Consider the following 22,180-nt stretch of genomic DNA (forward strand, 5'->3'; position numbering starts at 1 on the left):
TAATGGACAAGTCATTTTCTCTATTGAATATTGTGTTTAGAGCTCCTTGCATTAGGTTGGATATTGTGTTGAGGCAAGGGCCTTTGACGATGACTACAAGGTCGTCGGCATATCCTTGTGTATCAAAGTCTTGGCCTGACATGATTGTAAGAAGTTGGTCCACTGCTAGGGTCCATAATAGTGGGGATAAAATGCCTCCTTGTAGGCACCCTTTAGTGGTATAAAATTCATGCTCTATATATAGTATTGATGGTCAGAGTGGCTACTCTGTTCGAGAGCATGGTATGTACCCATCTGGTGGTTTCGTCTACTCCCTCTAATTTCATACCATTGAGTATGGTCTTTGTGCGTATTGTCGAAAGCACCTTCAACATCAAGGAACGCACATAGAGCGGTTTGCTTTTCCTCTAGGGTTTTCTGCACCTTGTCAACCTGGTTGAAAATTATTTCGGCGACACGGCGGTTTTCAGTTGTGTCGCATGTTCGGGTGTAGGATTTGGTCTATGTTTGGGGACAGATTATAGCCCCTCAGCAACAGCCACCATGCCCTGCTGACTGGGGCTGGTCCAAACAACATGGTTATTGGGAGCCCATATGGACAAGCCTACCTGCGGCGGCTGCTGCTTGTTTAGAGCTTAATCGTTGCCGCTGCAAAACAAAATGCGTAAGGAGGTGCAACTGCGTTAAAAAAACCTAAAATGCACAGTCCCATGGGCATGTAATGGCAATTACGAACAATATATATCTTATTTTAACCCGCATTTTTTGTCAAACATCTCCAATGTTAATTTTATCACATTTATAATACTTAACTCTATTAGCGAAAGTTTTCCCAACATCTTTATTTATATATTTAATTTATATATGTATATATATATCACGTCCAGAAGTCATTTATTAATGTAATCTACCACCAGAAGAATAACAACTTATCAGAAATCATCTAAACATACTTAAAAATCCTAAACGTTGCATACCGCTCTTACAATGCAGGTACGCCGCGCGACACAAAACATTTTTTTTTAACAGAGTTATGAAAAAAAATGTTTGACAAGTTTACTATTCTGTATAGTAGGTATAAAATGAAAGCCAAGGGTCGCAATAAATAATCAATATAATTAATTTGATCCAACAAAGTACAATAATAATCAAGACAACATTCTCGCTCGAAGTCAAGTACAAAAGTGTGGCGCACCGGTCTTCTCCCTTCCACTGCAACTTGGTGGCGTGAGAACCCCGTCGGCCCCACTCTGCTCGTTCGGATGTGACGTCAATCGACGTCACCAAGTGCTGTCATCTCACGGCGACAACATCCGGCCCTCCTACGTACGCATTACGTCCCGAATGCGTTCAAGTCTGATGCATATGCTGCGAAGAAAATAACAAATTAGTCTTCATCATCCTCATACTTGTAAGGTTTTACCTCTTTCAAAGAGTGAGGTATGCCACCGTGTCCTAGCTATTCCGTCATCGGCTAGCTTTGACACCCACACGCTCACTCTTCTAATGTGTGCTCAGGAGTCTATTATTCCTTCATCGGTCAATAAACTCAAGTACACACATTAAAAATAACACTTATCATGTACGCATTATGAACGATATTGTATTCACAGTTTTTATTAGCTTTATTGTTCCATCAGCGGCCAATCTCATGCTAATCTTCACTGTAACATACACATATTCGTAGCATTATGCATTAGACACGATTTATGTTTTTATAATTAGATAATCCATAGAATAATTACTGCAATATGTAATGATGTCCAATAATTGTAAACTATATTTCATGTAATAAAAATTATTTCAAAAAACATGTTATTTGTTTTTATTACCATTTTAATGATTGATACAAAGCATACCTGACAACATCCGGTTTACACATCCGGGGTGCCCTCGTCAACCTGTGCGTCAGCGATACGAACCCAGGGCTTCATATTCTCTGCACACGTGACGCCCTCGTATCGCCTTGCGGTCCTCTCAGCGCCTCGCATGTCTGCCACTTTGTACCGGTCGTGACCTAGTACCTCTACAACTTGGAATGGTCCCTTGTAAATAGGAAGTAATTTCGTACTCTGTCCGTCATTGCTTTGACTAGGTACCTTAATAACAACTAGCTCTCCTACGGCATATACTCGGGCTTCTTTTCTTTTCGCGTCAAATAATTGTTTTTGTTTTTCTGCAGCAATTTTTATGTTTTCATCTACTTTCTTTCTTAAGGCCGTTACATCTACTGCTTGCTTAATATCGTCAACAAGGTTGTCGGAATCAGTTTGCAATCGATATCCAAAAAATACCTCACTTGGGACAGCGGCGGTAGACTTATTAATTGTGGAATTGATACCTTGTTGGATATCAGTAACATGAGTGTCCCATTTATTGTTATCGGTATCTGCTCCTTTACTCCGCAAAGCCTCCAAAATTGTAAGATTGTACCTTTCGACCTGTCCATTCGAACGTGGCATCGCTGTAGCTATGACATGTTGCCTAATCTTACCCTCAATACAAAAATCACGAAACAACTTGGAGGTAAACGCACTTCCAGCGTCACATATAATTCTCTTGGGGTTTCCAAATACTTTAAAAATCTTCTTTAATTCGTTTATGACACATTTACTTTTAGTGTTTTGTACCGGGGCTATAAATACAAACTTGGTAAACGAATCAACAATAACTAATAAGTAGGTATTCTTTTGTGTTGTTTTAACAAAGGGCCCCAAGTGGTCTATATGTAACGTATGGAAAGGCCTAGCATATTTAGGTATCGGATACAATTTACCAGCCTTTTTCCCGTGAACATTTTTACCATATATACAATTTACGCAATTATTTACATACTTCGTTACAATTTTCTTCATATGAGAGAACCAATATTTGCTCTTTATGCGTTCAATCGTCTTATCCACAGCAAAGTGCCCTATATCATCGTGATTAGCCCTTATTACCTGCCATATACATTGTTTGGGTACTACCCATCTCCTACCATACTCAGTTCTACGATACACTTTATTCCCTAGCAATTCATAGCAGTTAAAAATTTGCTTATGCGACTCGGCCTCGCCTGACGCTAAAATATCTTTAATTGAACATATACTAGGGTCTTGCAACTGTACTGATAATAGCCAATCAGACTCCAACACATTAATTGCCATCACACTTTCATTAACAGGGGCTGCGAAGTTACCGACTGGATTTCTGCTTAACGCGTCTACGTGTTGCATTTGATTCCCCGGCCTATGCACAATATCAAAATTAAATTCCTGTGTTTGTAACACCCACCTACCTATGCGAGAATTTATTTCTTGTTTCATAATAGTATACCTTACCGCATTGCAATCAGTCACGATTTTAAATTGATTTCCCAACAAATAATGCCTAAATTTCTTTAAACTCACAACAATGGCTAAAAACTCGAGTTCAAACGAGTGGTATTTTTTTTCTTCGTCCGTTGTCTGTCGACTATAGAAATAAATTGGTTTTTCACCATCTTTAGTAACCTGTACCACAATACATCCGATCCCATCACGTGACGCGTCTGTATATAAAATAATCGGTAATTTGGGGTCAAATATAGTAAGCAGCGCGTTTGTTAATAGTTCATGTTTCAATGTGTTTACAGCTTTATTTTGCTCATCGCCCCATTCCCATGTGATACCCTTTTTCAACAGTTTCGTCAAAGGACTACATAAAACTGCACAGTTTTTTACAAATTTTCGAAAAAAATTTACTAACCCTAGAAATTGCCTAACTTGATGCACGTTTTCTGGTATTGGGTAATCTTTGATTGCTGACAATTTTTTTTGTGCCTGGTCGGACTCCTTCGCCCGAAATATCATAACCAAGAAAGTTTATCTTGTTTTGAAAAAAATTGCATTTTTCTAAATTAATTGTTAATCCATTATCTTGTAAAATACTCAAAACGGACTCCAGACATTGTATGTTTTCCTCTAGTGTCTCCGTCGCTATTAATAAATCGTCCATGAAACATATAACCCGTCCAAATCTAAGTTTACCCAATACCGTGTCCATCAACCTCTGAAAAACTGCAGGCCCATTACAAACCCCGAACGGCATCCTTAAAAATTCATATTTTGAATCACATGTAATGAATGCAAATTTAGGAATAGAATCATCTTTAATTTTAATTTGATAATATCCAGACTTCAAATCTAAGGACGTGAAATATTTACAACCGCGCATTCGATCTATCAAATCTTCTACAATTGGCATCGGATATTTTTCCTTTACAGTTATCTTATTTAATTGTCTATAGTCGACACACAATCGTTTTTGACCATTAGGTTTATCAACTAATAAAACCGGGCTCGCGTACGGTGAATTGCTCTCGCGTATAATATTATTTTTCAATAAATCGTCAACTATTTCCCGTGTAGCTTTCTTTTCCGATTCCGACATACGATATGGTCGCTGACACACGGGCTTATTCGTGGTAACTTCAATATCAAGCTCAACGCATGATGTTTTCCCCAAATTGGATAAGTCATTTGCTACACATTTCGGATATTTTGTAAAAAGATCATTTAGAATTTCAATATGCTCAGCATTATCGGCTTTGAACATCGATGTTTCAATCAAACAAATTTGTTCTTTTGTTATTGGTTGGAACATCAATGTATTACCCACTCGAGTGTACATAATATTTTCATTTTCAGTAAAATTTCTACCTATTAGCGTGTCACATCCAGATAGCTCATTTATAACATAAAAATCTACCTCTAACTGGACCTTATCCAATTTGAGCATCACTGATACCACTTCCGTCACCTCACTGCATATCTCTTTTTTATACCCGGTGAGCGTAACCGGTCCGTCTAACCGCCGCGGAACTAAATTCAACTTAGCAACTAAATTTGATTCCATTAACGAGCATGCGCTACCCATATCAATAAAAGCTTGATGTTTACAATCGTTTAAATACACCTCTTTGTAAAATTTTTCTTTAGTGTTAGATGTACTAATAAACTTCACTTCAGCAGACTTTTCGGTCTTTGTTTTCGGTTTAGATCTACATGCCGCTTCTAAATGTCCCGTTTTCTGACAAAAGTTACATTTCAAGGAGTCTTTTTGATTACAATCAATCTTTTTGTGCCCCACTTCACCACAAGAAAAACAAGTAATTTTGGTTTGCGAATGCTCGTTACTAAACGAGCCCTGATTACTGGCTTGGTCTGTTTTTCTAAAAACAGACCCACTATTGTTAGACCGAGAAGTTTGCTGTTTAGACGGAACATTGATTGCATTATTTTTATTTAACAATTTCGTTTCTACCGTCGAATATATTTTGCCATGTAAAAATGAAGCTAATTCATCACAATATTGGAAATTACCAGCTTCAGCCGCTGTACAAATATTTTTATCGCCAATAGTCCCTACTATAATTGAAATCACATCTTTCTCTTTAAATGATAGCCGCAACCGATCAATCTTACTTTTTTGTTGGAAGTAGAACTCGTACAAGGACTGCCCTTCGGTGGGTTTAGCACTCATTAAATCCGATAACAACGTATGCATATTTCGATTTATTTGGAAAGTGTCTAACATTTCATTGCGCCAATCTTTCCAGTCCCAAGAAGTCCAACACGTACGATTTTTTTGTAACGAATCATACCATGTTTTCGCAGTATTTCGTAACTTTTGTAACGCCTGATATTTAATTACTTTATCTGACCATCCGAAAGCCCGAGCATTAGCATCCACAACATTGAGCCACATAGATATATCATCAATCAAAGGATCAAACTCAGGAATCACCGAGGATAATAATGCATTCTGACTCACGGTCTCGGAGCGCTTACGACTTCGCTTGTTTTTCCGCCGCCGTCGCCTGCTGTCTCCCGAGCTGCTGCTACTTGATGATGACGACGAACTGCTTCGAGACGTGCCTGACTCCGAGGTCGAACTGTCTTTATATCTACGCTTTTTATGAGAATTTTTATTTTTACTTCTACTTCTACGACTTATTTCTTTACTTTTTCTTTTTGGCGCCATGGCGCGGTTCGAGCACTTCTGATATAAAATGAAAGCCAAGGGTCGCAATAAATAATCAATATAATTAATTTGATCCAACAAAGTACAATAATAATCAAGACAACATTCTCGCTCGAAGTCAAGTACAAAAGTGTGGCGCGCCGGTCTTCTCCCTTCCACTGCAACTTGGTGGCGTGAGAACCCCGTCGGCCCCACTCTGCTCGTTCGGATGTGACGTCAATCGACGTCACCAAGTGCTGTCATCTCACGGCGACAACATAGGATAACTGGGCTATTCACAGGTATTTTTTTTCTAGAGCAAATCCTCATAGTATACATTTTGTAGAGAATTTTGGAAAACAAATCTAAAGATTTTTTTCGAATTTTGAATTTTTCGAATTTTTTGTATGGGTGAGTGAAAATTTAATCACAGAAATGAATTCTAAATCCTCGAATTATACGAAAATGACACCAAACTTGATATATTTGCGAGATGTATGCAGATATTAAGCTTAGAGTGAGGCGCGCCGGAGGCACTTTTCTCCCCCCTCCCCTGCCCACCTGCTGGGGGGAACCTCTTGGCAACCGGGCTTAATCAGCTCAGGTCACCCCCAGGAACACCTGTTCCAAGCGGTTTGCTTTGTCTCCAAAATGCAAGGTCCCCTTAGAAAACGGGACCTTAGAACTCCTGCTATTTAAATTTTATAGTACGAGTATATTTATTAGTGTCCGACCGAAACATGTTTTTTCGCCGAAACCGAAACCGAAACCGAATGTTCGGCTTTGGCTCTAGTTTCGGCCGAAACCGAAACCGAAACCGAAACTTTTGTAGACTTGTTAAAATCGTTGAAATAATGTCATAAAACCGCTTTTACACCCATATTATGGGGCTGTCAAGTGTCAACACCCAATGTCCTTGAAATTGATGTTACTTAAGCAGTTTTTTAAGAAAATTACTAGAGTTAGACCAAGATAATTCTGCAACGATTTTGATAACACATGCAGTGCAAGTGTTACTTTAAACGTCAAAACTTCTATGAAATTATGACGTATAAATAACATTTGTACTAGTAGCACTGCGTATGCTATCAAAATCATTGCAGAATTTTCTTGGTCTAACTCTATTCATTCACCAGTCAAGCTAACATGTAGATACAGGGTCAACCAAAAACGCGAGCGCAGCGAGCGCGAAGTTTTTTGTTAACAATATCGCAAGGCCGGGTACCGATCTACACCTGGGCCTAAAAGTCCGAAGTGCCCCAGTGAGGCGAACTTTCATGCGAAGTCAAAGCCGTGCTTCAGGCTTCAGGATAAGTAGTTAAGCACAGACTCCAACCAATGTCCATTGTATTAAAAAGCGAGACCGCAGGCCGAGCATGGCGCAGCGAGGCCAAAGGCTAAGCTGAAGTAGAGGACATGTGGAACACAAACCAAATGGTAAATTGAGGTAAAAAGTGAGGCTAAAGTCGAGCATTCGTATGAAAAACTGTACTGGGGACACTTTTAAGGGTTTTTTATTCGTTTTAATCAATAGTCAGCTGTTCAGCTTCGCAAAATATTAACTATTGAGAAAATCAACTTTGCGGCCCGAGTTGAGCGTAGCCTTTAGCCTCGCTTAAAATTTGCCATTAGAGGTAGATAGAAAAATGATTATATAAGAGCGAAAAAGACATTGTTCGACTCGGGCCGAGCTGATACTCGGCCAACGGCTACGTGCGACAGTGCTATCTCATTCACTTCGATACAATTAGACAGTGTGCGCGTTATAGGTATTGACAGCCTCTTAAGACTGCGTCGACCGTCCAGTGGCCCTCTGATTAGTGGAATTGTGTTTTATAATAAACCAATTAATTTCTGTACCTATACATGAATCAGTACCTATATGTAGATATGTATTAATATTGTTGTCCTACTTATTCCCCAACTTTTGGTCTTTGTCCGAAGTACCATTTCGTAAGTTTCGGCCCGGCCGAAAGGTTCGGCCGTTTTTTGGCCGAAACCGAAACTACAGCCGAAACATGAATTTTTGGCCGAAACTGGCCGAAACCGAAACCGAAACCGAACCTTCGGTCGGACACTAATATTTATGTAATACATATTTCTGTAAGTTATTTATTAAGGTAGCTCCCATACGCGTCACGTCACCGACATAGTAGACCTTTTTGTGGAATGCCCCGCAATTAGGATGCTGCAGGGTTCTTTTTAGGGTTCCGTACCTGAAGGGTTGACAAACTGAAGGTTGTTATGTGTGTATTTCTGTCATTGAGCTGATGGATCTTAACTCAAGAACCGTATTTTCACAGAGAGTTTCTGATTATTGCCGGTATATGAGTACGTTACTACATATTAATAAAAATAAATATACAATACCACCGCATGCACCAGCTCTGATGACAAAGTTGAATTTTATCTTCATGTTGGCTGGCGGTATTAAACAATAATGGCGTTATTCATAAACGCGCTACTGGCCTGAATTAGCTATGAATCGTTTGTCTTTATCTGTCATTTTGACTTATGTATTTGAAAGAAAGGGATAAAACATAAGTTAACTAAATCGGGCCCGTAAAGTTCTCTGAATAAGGAGAAAGTCTGAGTTCTCTGAGAAATAACCGACTTTCATAAAAGCATCACACGAGTCTGTATGCATGCCTATTAGAGATGCACCGGATATTCGGTGACTATCCGGTATCCGGCCTATCCGGCCAGTATTTTAATATCCGGCCGGATACCGTATAGTGACCTACTATCCGGCCGGATAACGTATAGTAACATTGCTTGATTTCTGAGTAAACAAAATTAGTTTTAAGAAACAGTCACGGTCATAATCGTACTCGTTTATTATAAATATTATAATAAAACAATTTAAACATTCCACTGACTTGCATTTCGAACCTATAGTTCATTTTTTTAGCATTAGAAAGAACTTGAAAAAAGGTAAGCGATCTTGACATGTCTAATAATTGAAAAACGCTTTTTAAAAATCAATAACTATTACTTATGAAAGCAGAAGAATATAAATGATCGTATTACATTCATAATTGTTACATATTTGCCGTAACTTATTTTTAAAATGTGTTTTTCAATTAAAAGACGCATCAAGATTGTTTACCTTATTTCTAATGCTAAAAAAAACGAACTATAGAAATGAGTTCGCGCGAATGTTCACTAGGAAACAGGTCAAATAAAAATTTAAAATAAATTAAATATCGAAACCTGCACAATGCGCACCTGAAATACCGAAATGTAGGTATAGTTCCGCCGGCCGTATATTCGGCAGCCGGATACCGGATATTCGGCTGATGGGCAGGCCGGATATCCGGTATCCGGTATCCGGCCAAACAACTATCCGTTGCATCTCTAATGCCTATCGGGTAGTTGACTGACTAGTCAAATCAGTTTCTTTTTACGAATTGTCAAAACGATTAGCCACTATAGAATCTAGATGAAAAACAGAACAATGACGTCACAGTCGTGCTACCTACTCTTTATATTTCTTTCTGATATATTAAATTTGGATGAAAATAACTGCGGTCTAGGATGGGTTTAGGCTTTTTTTTTATTTTTCTGGTGCTTTATTTCGTGCATGGTGTGAAATTATTTATATTAAATACAGGCAACATCCCTAATATAGGTATACCTACATTACTTACACTGCTTTATCTACACACATATTACAAGCTCTTTACAATGTGAATAGGAACTGCATGTTAAGGATGACTCACATGCATGCATTGCATGTTAAGGATGACTCACGTTAGACCGGGTGGTGTCCGGGCCGGAGCTTCCGGCGCATCGTTTTCTATGCAAAGCATCACGTGTTCGCCTGTCATGTCACAGAAAAGTAAGCGCCGGAAGCTCCGGCCCGGACACGGCCCGGTACAACGTGAGTCATCCTTTAGTCGTAACATAATGCAGTTCCTATTCACATTGTGCCATTGCGACATTTGATCACACTTGAAATTATCATAATTAATAGGTAATTTATGTCTGGTGATAATTTTTACCGATTTAAAATCATCGCTAGGTGTATAATTAAATAATTATTAATAAATTATACGTGTCTATAACCTAGTCCAAAATAATGCAATGCTAGTGAATAGATAGGTTTTAAGAAGAATTGTTTAAGTACCTACGCATATTATTCACATTTTATATTTTACTTTATCACACTTCACAAACAGATGCGGCGCTATAGGTAGATAATACCACTTTGCAGTACATGTAGTAACAACTGGCACAATCGTACCCAGGTTACCCTAAATGTACCTATTATAACGAAATTGTTTACAATGTCCAATTTTTTTTTATTAAATAAGAACAATAATACTGTAACTGTTTACTATTTTGCCTCCAGAAAAAGTACCTACTTACTTATTTTTATAATATAGGCCGCTAAATTAAATTACATTAAAAACAGCAAACCAAGTAAATAATTAAACAAAATAACTAGGTACCTACATTATTTTAACAGTTTATTCCTAGTTTTTTTAATAAGCACTTTTACCCAGTAGATACAATACAATAAGTACCTGCACTGTTTACGATTAGTACATTCAGTACAATCATAACCCTAAAAAAGCACCACGCCAAAGTGCCACAACTCAAATAATCATAAACCTTCATCCTCAAATCGATCGGCAGAATTATTGTAAAAGCAAATCGCTATTCGCAAACAATATACCCTTTCCAGTCCAACTGTCGGAGTCAATTCCATAAAGAAGCTATCTTCCTCTATACATTATCCGTCCTATCTCAGGCCATAACATGGAACTCGGGATCTATTTTATTATAAAGTGCATTGTCTACTATAGGAGGGCGGTCGACCGACCAGCATAAATAATTTAACTGTCTTAAAAGATTCAAAAATAGTTTCCTAACATTGCCCCCCCTTAATATGTACACCATTTGTCAGGCCATAACTAGATTTAAACGACGCGTTACAGTACAAAAGGTCACGCCCATTGACAGAAATATGTTTGTCTCGTTTTAGCGCGCGATTAAGCCTACCAATTAGGTGTGCGGCGTCTCGCTTTTACGGACGGTTTCTGGTTAACTTTACCTTTTACAACCTTGCTTAGAACGTGGCAACTGCTAGAGTTGTCATACACATTTTAGATCTTATTTCGATAAGCAAAAGGCACGAAATGCAGCAATAATGGATGTGTAGGGGGGAACCAATTGAAGCGAGACTCCCCTTGAAAGGGACGGAACGAATCGTCTGTTTAAGTTAGTGAGTCCAAACGAGTTTTTATGTTTGGAAATCGTATTAAGCTTTTGTTCGAAACTGTTCCACTCAACGGGCATAGTTGAGGCGTTTGTGCGGTCAACTATCGCAGTATCGAAAAGAGAGGGGGCAACGCTGATTGGCTCGTTCTGTTTGATATTGTGTGTGACGATTCGGCCGCGGGCGGTCGCGCGAACCGAGCTCGATTCAAATTTGGAACGCGCGTTTCAGTTGTTTTTCGAAATTTAAATCCGGTGTTCGAATTTCAAAATGTTTTCCTGTCGGTGAAGCGACTTTTAGTGCCAGTGTTTTTTTGTTTGTAAAGACTAAGAAAAACTATAACCATGTCTTCAGTGCATTCAGATGATGATCAAGAAGAGATCAACGTAGACTCAGACAGCAGGCTATCAGGACATGACAGAAGTATAGCATCTGATGATCAGAATTCTGAACACAGCTATCATGAAAGATATCCAAGCCCAAACGACCATATGACAGTTACGCAACCTAGAGTAAATCTTCCTTTCAGTATATCTAGATTATTAGGGAAGCATTTCGAAGATATAGAGAAACGGAGGAATTCAGGAGAGAGTGATAGAAGTGAGGATACGGAATCAGAAAGTGCGAAAGATGATCAGAAGGAGATACCTTTGAATTTTTCACATCCTCCTGGGTTGTACTCAGCTGGGTTGTTGAGGCCTGGGTTGAGTATGGGGGGCTATGGGTTTGGGAACCCGGGGGTTGTGAGGGTGCCAGCTCATCGGGCGCTAGGGGCGCTTGGAGCGTGGGGAGTGGCCCTGGATCCTATGCGGCAGGCGGCTGCGGCGGCGTTTGCGCATCAGGTCGTTAAGGATAGACTGAATGGTGAGTAATGTTTTAATCAGCCTTCTTCTGTCTTCAACATGTAAATTAGATCTCATTGGGACCCGACTTTGTCAAGTGAGGAAACATGACGTTTAGAAGCTTGTGAGCTAAAGTGTTAAGCCTTGTATCAATTTATCGTCATAGCTTGTTTCCGGTACATCATCAGCGAGTCATTTTAATTTACTATTCACTAGTATCCGTCTCTTCGTCCATTCATTCATTTCACCTTCTTTCTCCAGTGACAGTGAGAGAGATGATATATTTTGATTTTCGAAGTCGCGGTGGATTGTCACAGTGTCAGCATTTAAACTCGACTACTGACACTTGATCTATCGCTACACGGCTGTCGACAATCATAAGCCCTTGTATGTTATGATAGTTAAACGATACATTGGCTTTCACTGTAATTAGTTACCTTATAATCCTATTAATCGAATCGCTATTGGTAACAAATAATGTCGCCAAAACATTTCATCACTAGACTGATTTCTGGAGTAGCCTCAAAGCCTCCCTAATAGTAGTCTACCTCACCACTTTACTAATAAAATACTCGTCTTCAATAATATTTTCAACACGACAATTTTGGACCTTCAAGTTTCACCAAAACGATTAATATCCAATTGAAGTTATGCTGCCACAAATCCGACCAATTATTCGCAAATCAATCTTTTACCTATGTGCTAGTTTGATGTAGACCTTCTAACAATATTCACTGTCGCATTAATAATTGCAAGAATAATAGATGAAATGATCTTGTTTGCTATTTTAAACGATCAAATTTTCCAAATTTTCTCAATTATTTTCACCCAATTGCACAAGCAAACACCTTAGAAATGGAGACAGGCATTAGATTTTAAACTTCTGCGGTTATACCACCTTTACTCAGCTCATTTATGTTTTATTTACTTGAAGCTCCAGTAGCCCGACCACTTCCCTGTTGGTTTGACAGATTTGCGGTGACAGCGACTGCTTACCGAGCCTTGTAAGCAGTCGCTGTCACGTATCTTAATGACGGCGATGGTGTCTGCTTCATTTTGTTTATCAGATTTGATCAATGTTGACGGATGTTTATATTATGTGCTGACCAATCACGTTAAACGTTTGACTTGTTTACAGTTAGCTGGTTCAGTTACCACACCTTCTAGGTATATTTGTGGTGTTTTACCAAATTTGTCAAACTTCCTCGAAAGGTTTTTTATATTGATACATTGTTAATATTAGCTTTTTTAGATAAGTTTTAATGTAGAGTTGTGTAAAAAAAATATTATTAATAAGTTATAAGTGTTATAAACTTATAACATAGTTACAAATGTTATATGCGGAAAATGTGTCATTACATTTTGTAACGGACTTTGAACTGTGATGATCCTCTAAAAGAAGCATGAACGATTATTAAACTTAAGAGAGGCCCGGATTTTGTTTCGGTAATTTAAGATTTTATTAAGACCAAAGATTAATTTTTTAAGTTGTCAAATACTTAAATAGGTACCACAACTATCTAAATATATTTTCAACGAATTCTTAGTTCTTAGAAATCTATGAGAACACTTAAAATAAAAATATTTCTTCTAAAACATGTCCCTCATATCGATCCTTCACTTTCGTTTATTAGCTGGCCCTCATTAGATAACTACTTAAAAGCCACACTTAACTGGTTGTTTACTTAACTAACCGTAAAACTGTTATCTTACAACTCACTTTAAATAAAATAAGGCCAGGATCGTAAATTTTGTTAACAGTGCTGTCGGAGAAAAGAATTTGAGTGTAAACAGCAAAAAAGTTTGGAGATAAAACATACGCAAGCGCAACAATGCATGAATCACTTTCGCCAAGTTTTTTATTTTTATTTATGTTAATAATACATGCATTTTGAAAACACTGTGTGTATACTATACCAATACAACTGCAACTACTACTTAAAAAAAAAAAATTTTTTAAGCTTTAAATCGCTATCCTCAAAAATGAGTTTTTTACAGTTATGTTGGTTTGGGATGGGGCGACGATATGTAACAGTTTTGAATGATTCACGGTTAGTTTCACTAGACTTATATTGACCGGGATATGGATCGTGATTACCTTTTGTATTGTTTTCGAGCTCCCGATCACGGTCCATATCCCGGTCGATATAAGTTATCGTATTTATTTTAGTTGAAATTGAGCCTCTGTAATGCAAAAAACGTATAAGATTTCTAAATAAATTCATACTATAACTGTTATTAATAAATTGATAAGGTTAATAAGGTTTACAACGATTCCTTCGATTTTCGGTAAGTATCTAAGGTTTAATTTTTTTGTTACCAATCTCAGTGACACAATTAGTAAAAAAAATATACATAATATATATTGAGTATTCCATAATCAGTCTTTGTATTTATCGGTATAGTACAATGATTGGATAGAATCAGTTGTCAGTTTATTTTAAAATGTCTAATAATTTGTGTGAGAATGACAAAAATATATAGGCTTGATATAATATTATATTTAATACTAGATGAAAACCCGGCTTCGCTCGGGTAAAATAAATAATAGTAATAGGTAATACTCATTTTGAATTAAGTAATTATTTACTTTTAGACTTCATACCTTCATCAAGGTGGTTACAAACCTATCTCATCTCAGAAAACTTTAAATCCGTAACATACAATCATAACTAATTTACTATTCCGATATATCTAAAAACAAATATGTAATTAAAAAAACCTAATCCGCTTTTCTGGTAGCAGTTCGGTTCTGTAAGGGTCGCAGTTCTAACCTAACTTACTTCTGGTTGCAGTTTGGTTCTATAAGGATCACAGTTCTAACCTGACCCACTTTTCTGGTCGCAGATCGGTTCTGTGAAGGCCGCATTTATAACCTAGCGCACGTTCCAATCTCAAAAGAGGGAACCCTTTTGTACCTACCCTTCATGGCACTAAAGTGAAAGTATGGAAATTATCACTACTATTACATTCTTTAATATTAATGCCTATCCGTTAATATTAAATTCGTTTACAAAAAAAAACTGAATAAGTGCGAGTCGGACTCACCCATCAAGAACGGAACACTTTTTAATATTTGTTGTTATAGCGGCAACAGAAATACATCATGTGTGAAAATTTCAACTGTCTAGCTATCACGGTTCATGAGATACAGCCTGGTGACAGAGGGACAGTGGAGTAAACTGAAATAAAGGTTCCGTCACACCGGCGCTATTTCAGAGCCGGGCCTGAGCGTTTTATATGAAAAAGCGGCGCGCCCCGCTCACGCGCCGCACGCGAAACGCGCCTGTGTGACGGAGCCTGAAATGTCAAACCGGGCAAGTGCTCGCGCACGAAGGATTCCATACTTTTTAGTATTTGTTGTTATAGCGGTAACAGAAATACATCATCTGTGAAAATTTCAACTGCCTAGGCCTATCACGGTTCATGAGATACAGCCTGGTGACAGACAGACGGACAATGAAGTAAAACTGAAATAAATGTCATATACCTACTAAGAAAAACCGGCCAAGTGCGAGTCGGAATCGCTAATAGGTTCCCGTTTTTTAGTTACCCTTCAGGTACGGAACCCTAGTATGAGTGTAATAGATTTGTAACCGGTCAGCAATGTGAGTCCCTTGGAGAAGCAGAGGTCTAGTCTAAACCCCCACTTACCATCGGCATTAACAGCCTTGTATTCTTGTTTGCCACCAACATGTCATATTAAAACATATTAATAAAAATTTACTCGGTCAACAATGTGAGTCCCTTGGAGAAGCAGAGGTCTAATCTAAACTCCCACTTACCATCGGCATTAACAGCCTTGTATTCTTGGTTGCCACCAACATGTCATATTAAAACATATTAATAAAAATTTACTCGGTCAACAATGTGAGTCCCTTGGAGAATCAGAGGTCTAGTCTAAACTCCCACTTACCATCGGCATTAACAGCCTTGTATGAGTTGTATGCTTGTTTGCCACCAACATGCCATGTTAAAACATATTAATAAAAATTTACTCGGTCAGCAATGTGAGTCCCTTGGAGAAGCAGAGGTCTAGTCTAAACTCCCACTTACCATCGGCATTAACAGCCTTGTATGCTTGTTTGCCACCAACATGTCATATTAAAACATATTAATAAAAATTTACTCGGTCAGCAATGTGAGTCCCTTGGAGAAGCAGAGGTCTAGTCTAAACTCCCACTTACCATTGGCATTAACAGCCTTGTATGCTTGTTTGCCACCAACATGTCATATTAAAACATATTAATAAAAATTTACTCGGTCAGCAATGTGAGTCCCTTGGAGAAGCAGAGGTCTAGTCTAAACTCCCACTTACCATCGGCATTAACAGCCTTGTATGCTTGTTTGCCACCAACATGTCATATTAAAACATATTAATAAAAATTTACTCATTTCATCAGTCATATCCAGCCTAGCATTGCATTGGCCCCGCTTAAATATTTCTTTAATTTGTTTTTAGTATTTGTTGTTATAGCGGCAACAGAAATACATCATTTGTGAAAATTGAAACTGTCTAGTTAATCTAGTTATCACGGTTCATGAGATCTTGAGATACAGCCTGGTGACAGACAGACGGACAGCAGAGTCTTAATATTTAATAGGGTCCCGTTTTTACCCTATGGGTACGCAACCCTAAAAAGTGACCAAGGCCTCCAGTGCCCTAGGCTGGAATCAAAGCAGCGTCCTCTGCTATTGCAGCAGGTGCCTGTGCCATTCTGCCACCGGGCCACCCACGGCGGCATAGGTCGAATTTTTCCAAGGATACTTATGCACTACTTACTGAAGGTTTATGGAGCCTCGCCATCCCTAAGCCTAAATTAAATATTTTCTGAAAATAATTTGTTTTGATCTAATAACATATTGGAGTCCTCGTAATAGGGGTCCCGTTTTTACCCTTTGGCTACAGAACCCTAAAAATCAACCTTGTTTTGGTACTATGTACTATGCTTCACTATGACTCTGAAATTTTAGCAGGAATTAATATTTTTTTTGTTGTCACCTGTCAAATTAGAATAGAATAGAATAGAATAGCCTTTATTGACCAAAAAATTAAATTTCAGCACATATTACATTTAAATAAATTCACATTTCATTTATATCAATTAGTTTCAATATTTTTTCCTTAGTAACTTTATTAAATAATTTTTATGTCATTGCTTTTTAATAATTATTTCAGTCTGCCTTCTTGGCATAGGCCTCCCCCAGCTCTCTCCACAGCTCTCTATCCCTTGCCGTCCCTATCCAATTAGGTCCCGCATGCTTCTTTATGTCATCCGACCACCTCATTATTGGTCTCCCTTCTCTCCTTTTTCCATCTCTAGGATACCATTCCGCTTCCTCTCTATCCCACTTATCTTTACCTTCCCTTGCCATATGTCCAGCCCAACCTGTTGCAGTCAAAAGTGTGAACTGGCCAAAGAACTTTTAACCGACAAAAACAGGCAAAACTGCTTTGACTGAGCATGTTGGTCAAAAGTAGTTTTACCTGAAAATCATACCTATTTCTGGCAGCAGTTTCGTTTTTAGGGCGTAGCAAAAAAAAAATAACCCTAACCTACCTATCTCTGGGAACAGTTTAGTTTTTTGGGCGTAGCAAAAAAATAACCCTAACCTACCTATCTCTGCGAGTACTTTTGACTGATAGTAACAGTCACAACACAATTACTATTAACCAATGATTTTCAGGTATAACTACTTTTGACCAACATGCTCAGTCAAAAGCAGTTTTGCCTGTTTTTGTCGGTTAAAAGTTCTTTTGACCAGTTCACACTTTTGACTGCGACATATATACTATCTATATATCTTATTATATTTAATCTTATATTCAACTTACATTGACTCCGGAGATAACTTATTAGCTTTATGCAGTTGACTTTCCAATTCACCGATACACCTCAAATTTGATTCATAGTCTAAAGCACAGTTATTAAATATGTCCACAATACACTGTAGCTTTTTGCACTGTTTCACACTGGCAATGTACTTAATTAGAGTGTGTTACAGTCAGCTGGCACTTAACTCAAAGTTTCTTTGAACAACGTCATTTTCATCTCGCTCACTTATTAGTTTATCACAGCTGCTTCAAGGTTGCTTTCACTTGCATTTCCAGGTAGCTAGTAGTGCCTTGACATGTAAGAATATTTGGAATCATTCTGAAATATTAAAATACAACTGAGAGACCGATGTTTATACTAAACACAATACACCCATGGAACGCTTTGAAGTTCAAATCTCGTTACGTTACGATGGCGTTTGCACTTTGCACTATGTTCGGTGACTATTTTTTATTGTTAACACACACAATACACTATTTAACAGGTTTTTATCACGTCTGGAGTACCGGATAAAGTATTTTCGAATAACAGCCGTCGTTGACGTCTAGGCAGTGTTGCTATCGTCTTAAAAGCCGTAACAGACTATCGCACGTTCTGGCTTAAAAACAAATTTATGTAATAATTATACCGGTATACATATCCATATGAAACGAAACTTAATGCAAATAATAACCATTATACATACCGGAAAGTCATCAAATAAACAGTAATATTCGTCTTGCTTTTTATTAAAAAAAATACGACCAACCTAACTTGTAAGCATGTTTGCAGTTTCTAAACGCAACGCATAGCTGTCAAATGTCAACCAACAAATTGAGCCTTTAGTATTGTTTGTCGAAATTTTTTCACTTTTAAATGCAAAATACGCGACAATACGAATTTTGCGGATATATGTTGTCGATTCAAAAGTGTTATTTTTTTACGCTCTTTTGTTTGAGCATAATTTAATTTGTTTCTACCGTCAAAGCCGCTCGCGTTTATATATAAAGATATTTTCCTAAAAATAAAAAAAAAACAACTCTCGAATTAGGTTCCCAGAAATAAGAAACAAGCATACTTTAACGTGATTTTGCTCGCCTCGTCCCCGTCGCGTGCGATGACACACGAAAGGCGCGTAAGTGTGTTTTTTCATTTTTTGTGTCGGGATTGTTGGCGCCCTGTAATTTGTCGCCGACCCTTTTTTGTATGAGTTTTTGTAGTGCCAGTGTAATAGTTCCGCTTTGTGTTTAGTCACCGGAAATATAGCTACCTCAATTGGATTCTGGATTAAAGGGGATAGGCGAAAAGTGGGTCGTTTTTATGTGTAATATCAAATATAAACTGATTCAGTTTTTTGCCATTAATTGTGGACTAAAAAATGTAGGACTAATAATTCACGCTTTGAAAATATGTCATATAGAAATAAGAATACCAAGTTTCTCATTCGATTTTATATTTGGGTTAGAATATTTAACCTCATGTAAGTACCTACTTAGATAATTAAGGTAAATTTAAAATTGATGACGACAGCAATTTTTTAAAGTAATAACGTAGGTACACCGCAGTCATCAACTCATTAAAAATTTAAATTTCCTCAAAAATAGCTAACCTTAGTTCATCGAATTACAAAAACAAGCAATTTGCATCACACTCGAAAGGCAATTGCCTGTGATTTACGAACTGCGCTAATAGCGGGACGGCGCGTGTGAGTTCCGCTTTTTTTTCCTTTTTTTTATTTTTTTGCGACCACCTACTCAGTGTCCCACTCGGATGTCCAGCATCAACACGGCCACTTTAAAAAGTAAAAAGTTACACGTCGAGATATATTTCATTGAGATTTTAATCTTGTGCCGATAACGTTAAGTTTAAAATTAAAGTAGATATTTTGTCTCTTATGTGCTTTTGGTATAGTGTATGCTATTGACACCGGAAATACTTAAAGATAATGGGTCAATTTTGGCAAAATAGTGCATAGGAGATATATTTTTTCGGTAAAAGGTGTTGGTAGCCGACGGCCGACGATCAAGTATCTTTTCAATCGATATTTTCTAAAATGTAATGTTAATATTTCCTTGGCAAAATTGTAAAATGTACCATAGGATTATTTTACCACAAAACATGCAAATAAGTTTGTATGGATTTCATATTAAGTACAGACTTTTAGTCTGAGCTACTGATGCATATTTTCTTCAGTCTTAAAGGTTTGAGAAGGAGAGAGATATACCTACGCATTTCGCTTACTGGTTTTATTTTTGTTTTTATTTCATTAACAGCTTGATACCATAAGCCACCAGCTAATAATGATTGCACCGTGACCAAAGGATAGCTGTAGGTACAGTCGCTATCAGATATATCGTAGCGGCCAAGGCGCTCACAAATATCTGAACACGCCTCTATTGACAAGACGTTAAAGTGCGTGTTCAGATATTTTTGAGCACCTCGGCCGCTCCGATATATCCGATGGCGACTGTACCAGTGATAGCGTGTGTAGGCGTAATAATTCGCAAGTTTTAAAACGGACAACTTACACTCCTTACATCTTAATAATACGCATAAATGTTAAAAAAAGAAATAGTTTTAATAGATTCAACGGTTCTTGTAATAAAGACATCTACTTACTAACAAGTTTATCCGTATATAAGCTTTTATGTTTCCACCATGTTTCCCCACCATTTTATGGGTTTTTAAATTATTGTATTAATGATTTATATATTACATATTTTTTATTTTAAATACAAATCTGTTTTAATACAACTGTTTGCTATTTATTACTAAGTTTTACACAAATAATAAAATGATTATTTTCGTGTGGAAAAAAATATTAGACCAAACCATTTGATCTTATTGACGCAAAAAAATACGATTAAAACTTATTATGTTAGTATGTTCTTGCGTTTTGTTTAGGGTACCTCATTATTCAAGCGTACGGAGATGAATACTTTTGTAAGTTTAGTGGTGCTATACCTACCTACCGGCTGTTTTTCTACACTTTTTAATTGAAAAGTAAAGAATTATGTATGCTACAGGTATAAAATTATACCTTTTACCGATACTTACAAAATAAATTTTTAATTTCTAATTTACTTCGTTTCTCTATGGGTCGGTTTTTGAAACAGACAATAAACCATCTATTTTGCCTGTTCCGCGCTCTAATTGGTTTAATACACATTGGCATATTTATACATGTACAAAGAATATAAATTCCTACCCATTTTGTATTTTGTCACAGTGACAATAGTATGAGGTCCCTAGAGACTTTAATATTGATTGTCACTGTGACAAGGTACGAAATGGGTCACAAAATGAAATTCTTTGACTGTACATATCTCTTTTTGTAAAGCTATAGTTATTGGGAAATAGTAGGTACTTTAACTCGTAGGTACAGGTAGTAGTAGGCTGTATCTTTATGATAAAAGTGACATAAATAAAGTCCTAATAAAATGAGTAAAAAAAAAGGCTTCTGCTTGTATTCAAGTTATAAGTATAAAGAAAGCCACTCTTAATATTCAATGGAACCATAATATTACATTGTTTCTACATTTCTGTTTAAATTAAGTGTAATGAAGTCCAGAAATGGCCAATGGCAGATACAGGGTTAGGGTTATATTAACTTTACTATTTCAACTTAATTAATATTCATAAAGTATGTACCTACATGCAAGATTGTACTTGGTACTAATAATAATCAGCCATTATTTTCATGGCTTCATGTTAAAGAATGTTAATACATGTGTTTAATTTTGTAGCTTGGAAAATTACAAATTATTTAGACCTTGACTAGTGCTGCAGGCATTTATGTTGCTTATTAATTCCTGTTTAAGTTTAATTTCTAGATACTAAAATGGTAATCAGCCACAGAACACTGCTACGTACATACTAAGTAATAGTTGGATAGAGCCTCTACCATCAGTTTCAACATTGACATAACGCTCACGTCTACGTAATTTACTTTCTGTACATCTCGCTTCCACTATTGCTCGCATATGCGAGTACGAGCGAGATGCATAGAAAGTAAGTTACGTAAACGTGAGCGTTATGTCAATGTCAAAACTGGTGGTAGCCGTAAAGGTAGCGTTCTACGTGAGACGTGAGCGATATAGTCGGCGCGATTTCAATGCAAACGAACGTACGAACAGCTACAGCCTGGTGACAGACAGACAGACGGACAAACGGACAGACGGACAGCGAAGTCTTAGTAATAGGGTCCCGTTTTTACACTTTGGGTACGGAACCCTAAAAAGGCATTCCAAGATATTTTTTTTGCAATTCCATTCAACAGTTCAATTTAATTCAATTAAGGCTTTGCTATTCAT

The 22,180-nt window shown here is 37.4% G+C and overlaps 1 protein-coding gene and 1 long non-coding RNA gene across 2 annotated transcripts in view; both read left to right on the forward strand.

Annotated features, from left to right (window-relative positions):
• LOC134801192 (uncharacterized) overlaps positions 1-22,180 on the forward strand; it is a 298,318-nt gene that overhangs the window by 61,600 nt on the left and 214,538 nt on the right. The window lies entirely within an intron of this gene.
• The window catches only part of LOC134801148 (T-cell leukemia homeobox protein 3), a 62,387-nt gene continuing 50,724 nt past the window's right edge, over positions 10,518-22,180 (forward strand). Inside the window, exon 1 of the mRNA XM_063773689.1 lies at positions 10,518-12,073. Within this exon, the coding sequence (XP_063629759.1) occupies positions 11,554-12,073 (520 nt within the window). The 5' untranslated portion in view covers positions 10,518-11,553. The remainder of the gene's footprint in view (positions 12,074-22,180) is intronic.

This window comes from Cydia splendana, chromosome 21 (genome assembly GCF_910591565.1).
Source record: "Cydia splendana chromosome 21, ilCydSple1.2, whole genome shotgun sequence".
Classification (NCBI taxonomy): Eukaryota; Metazoa; Arthropoda; class Insecta; order Lepidoptera; family Tortricidae; genus Cydia; species Cydia splendana.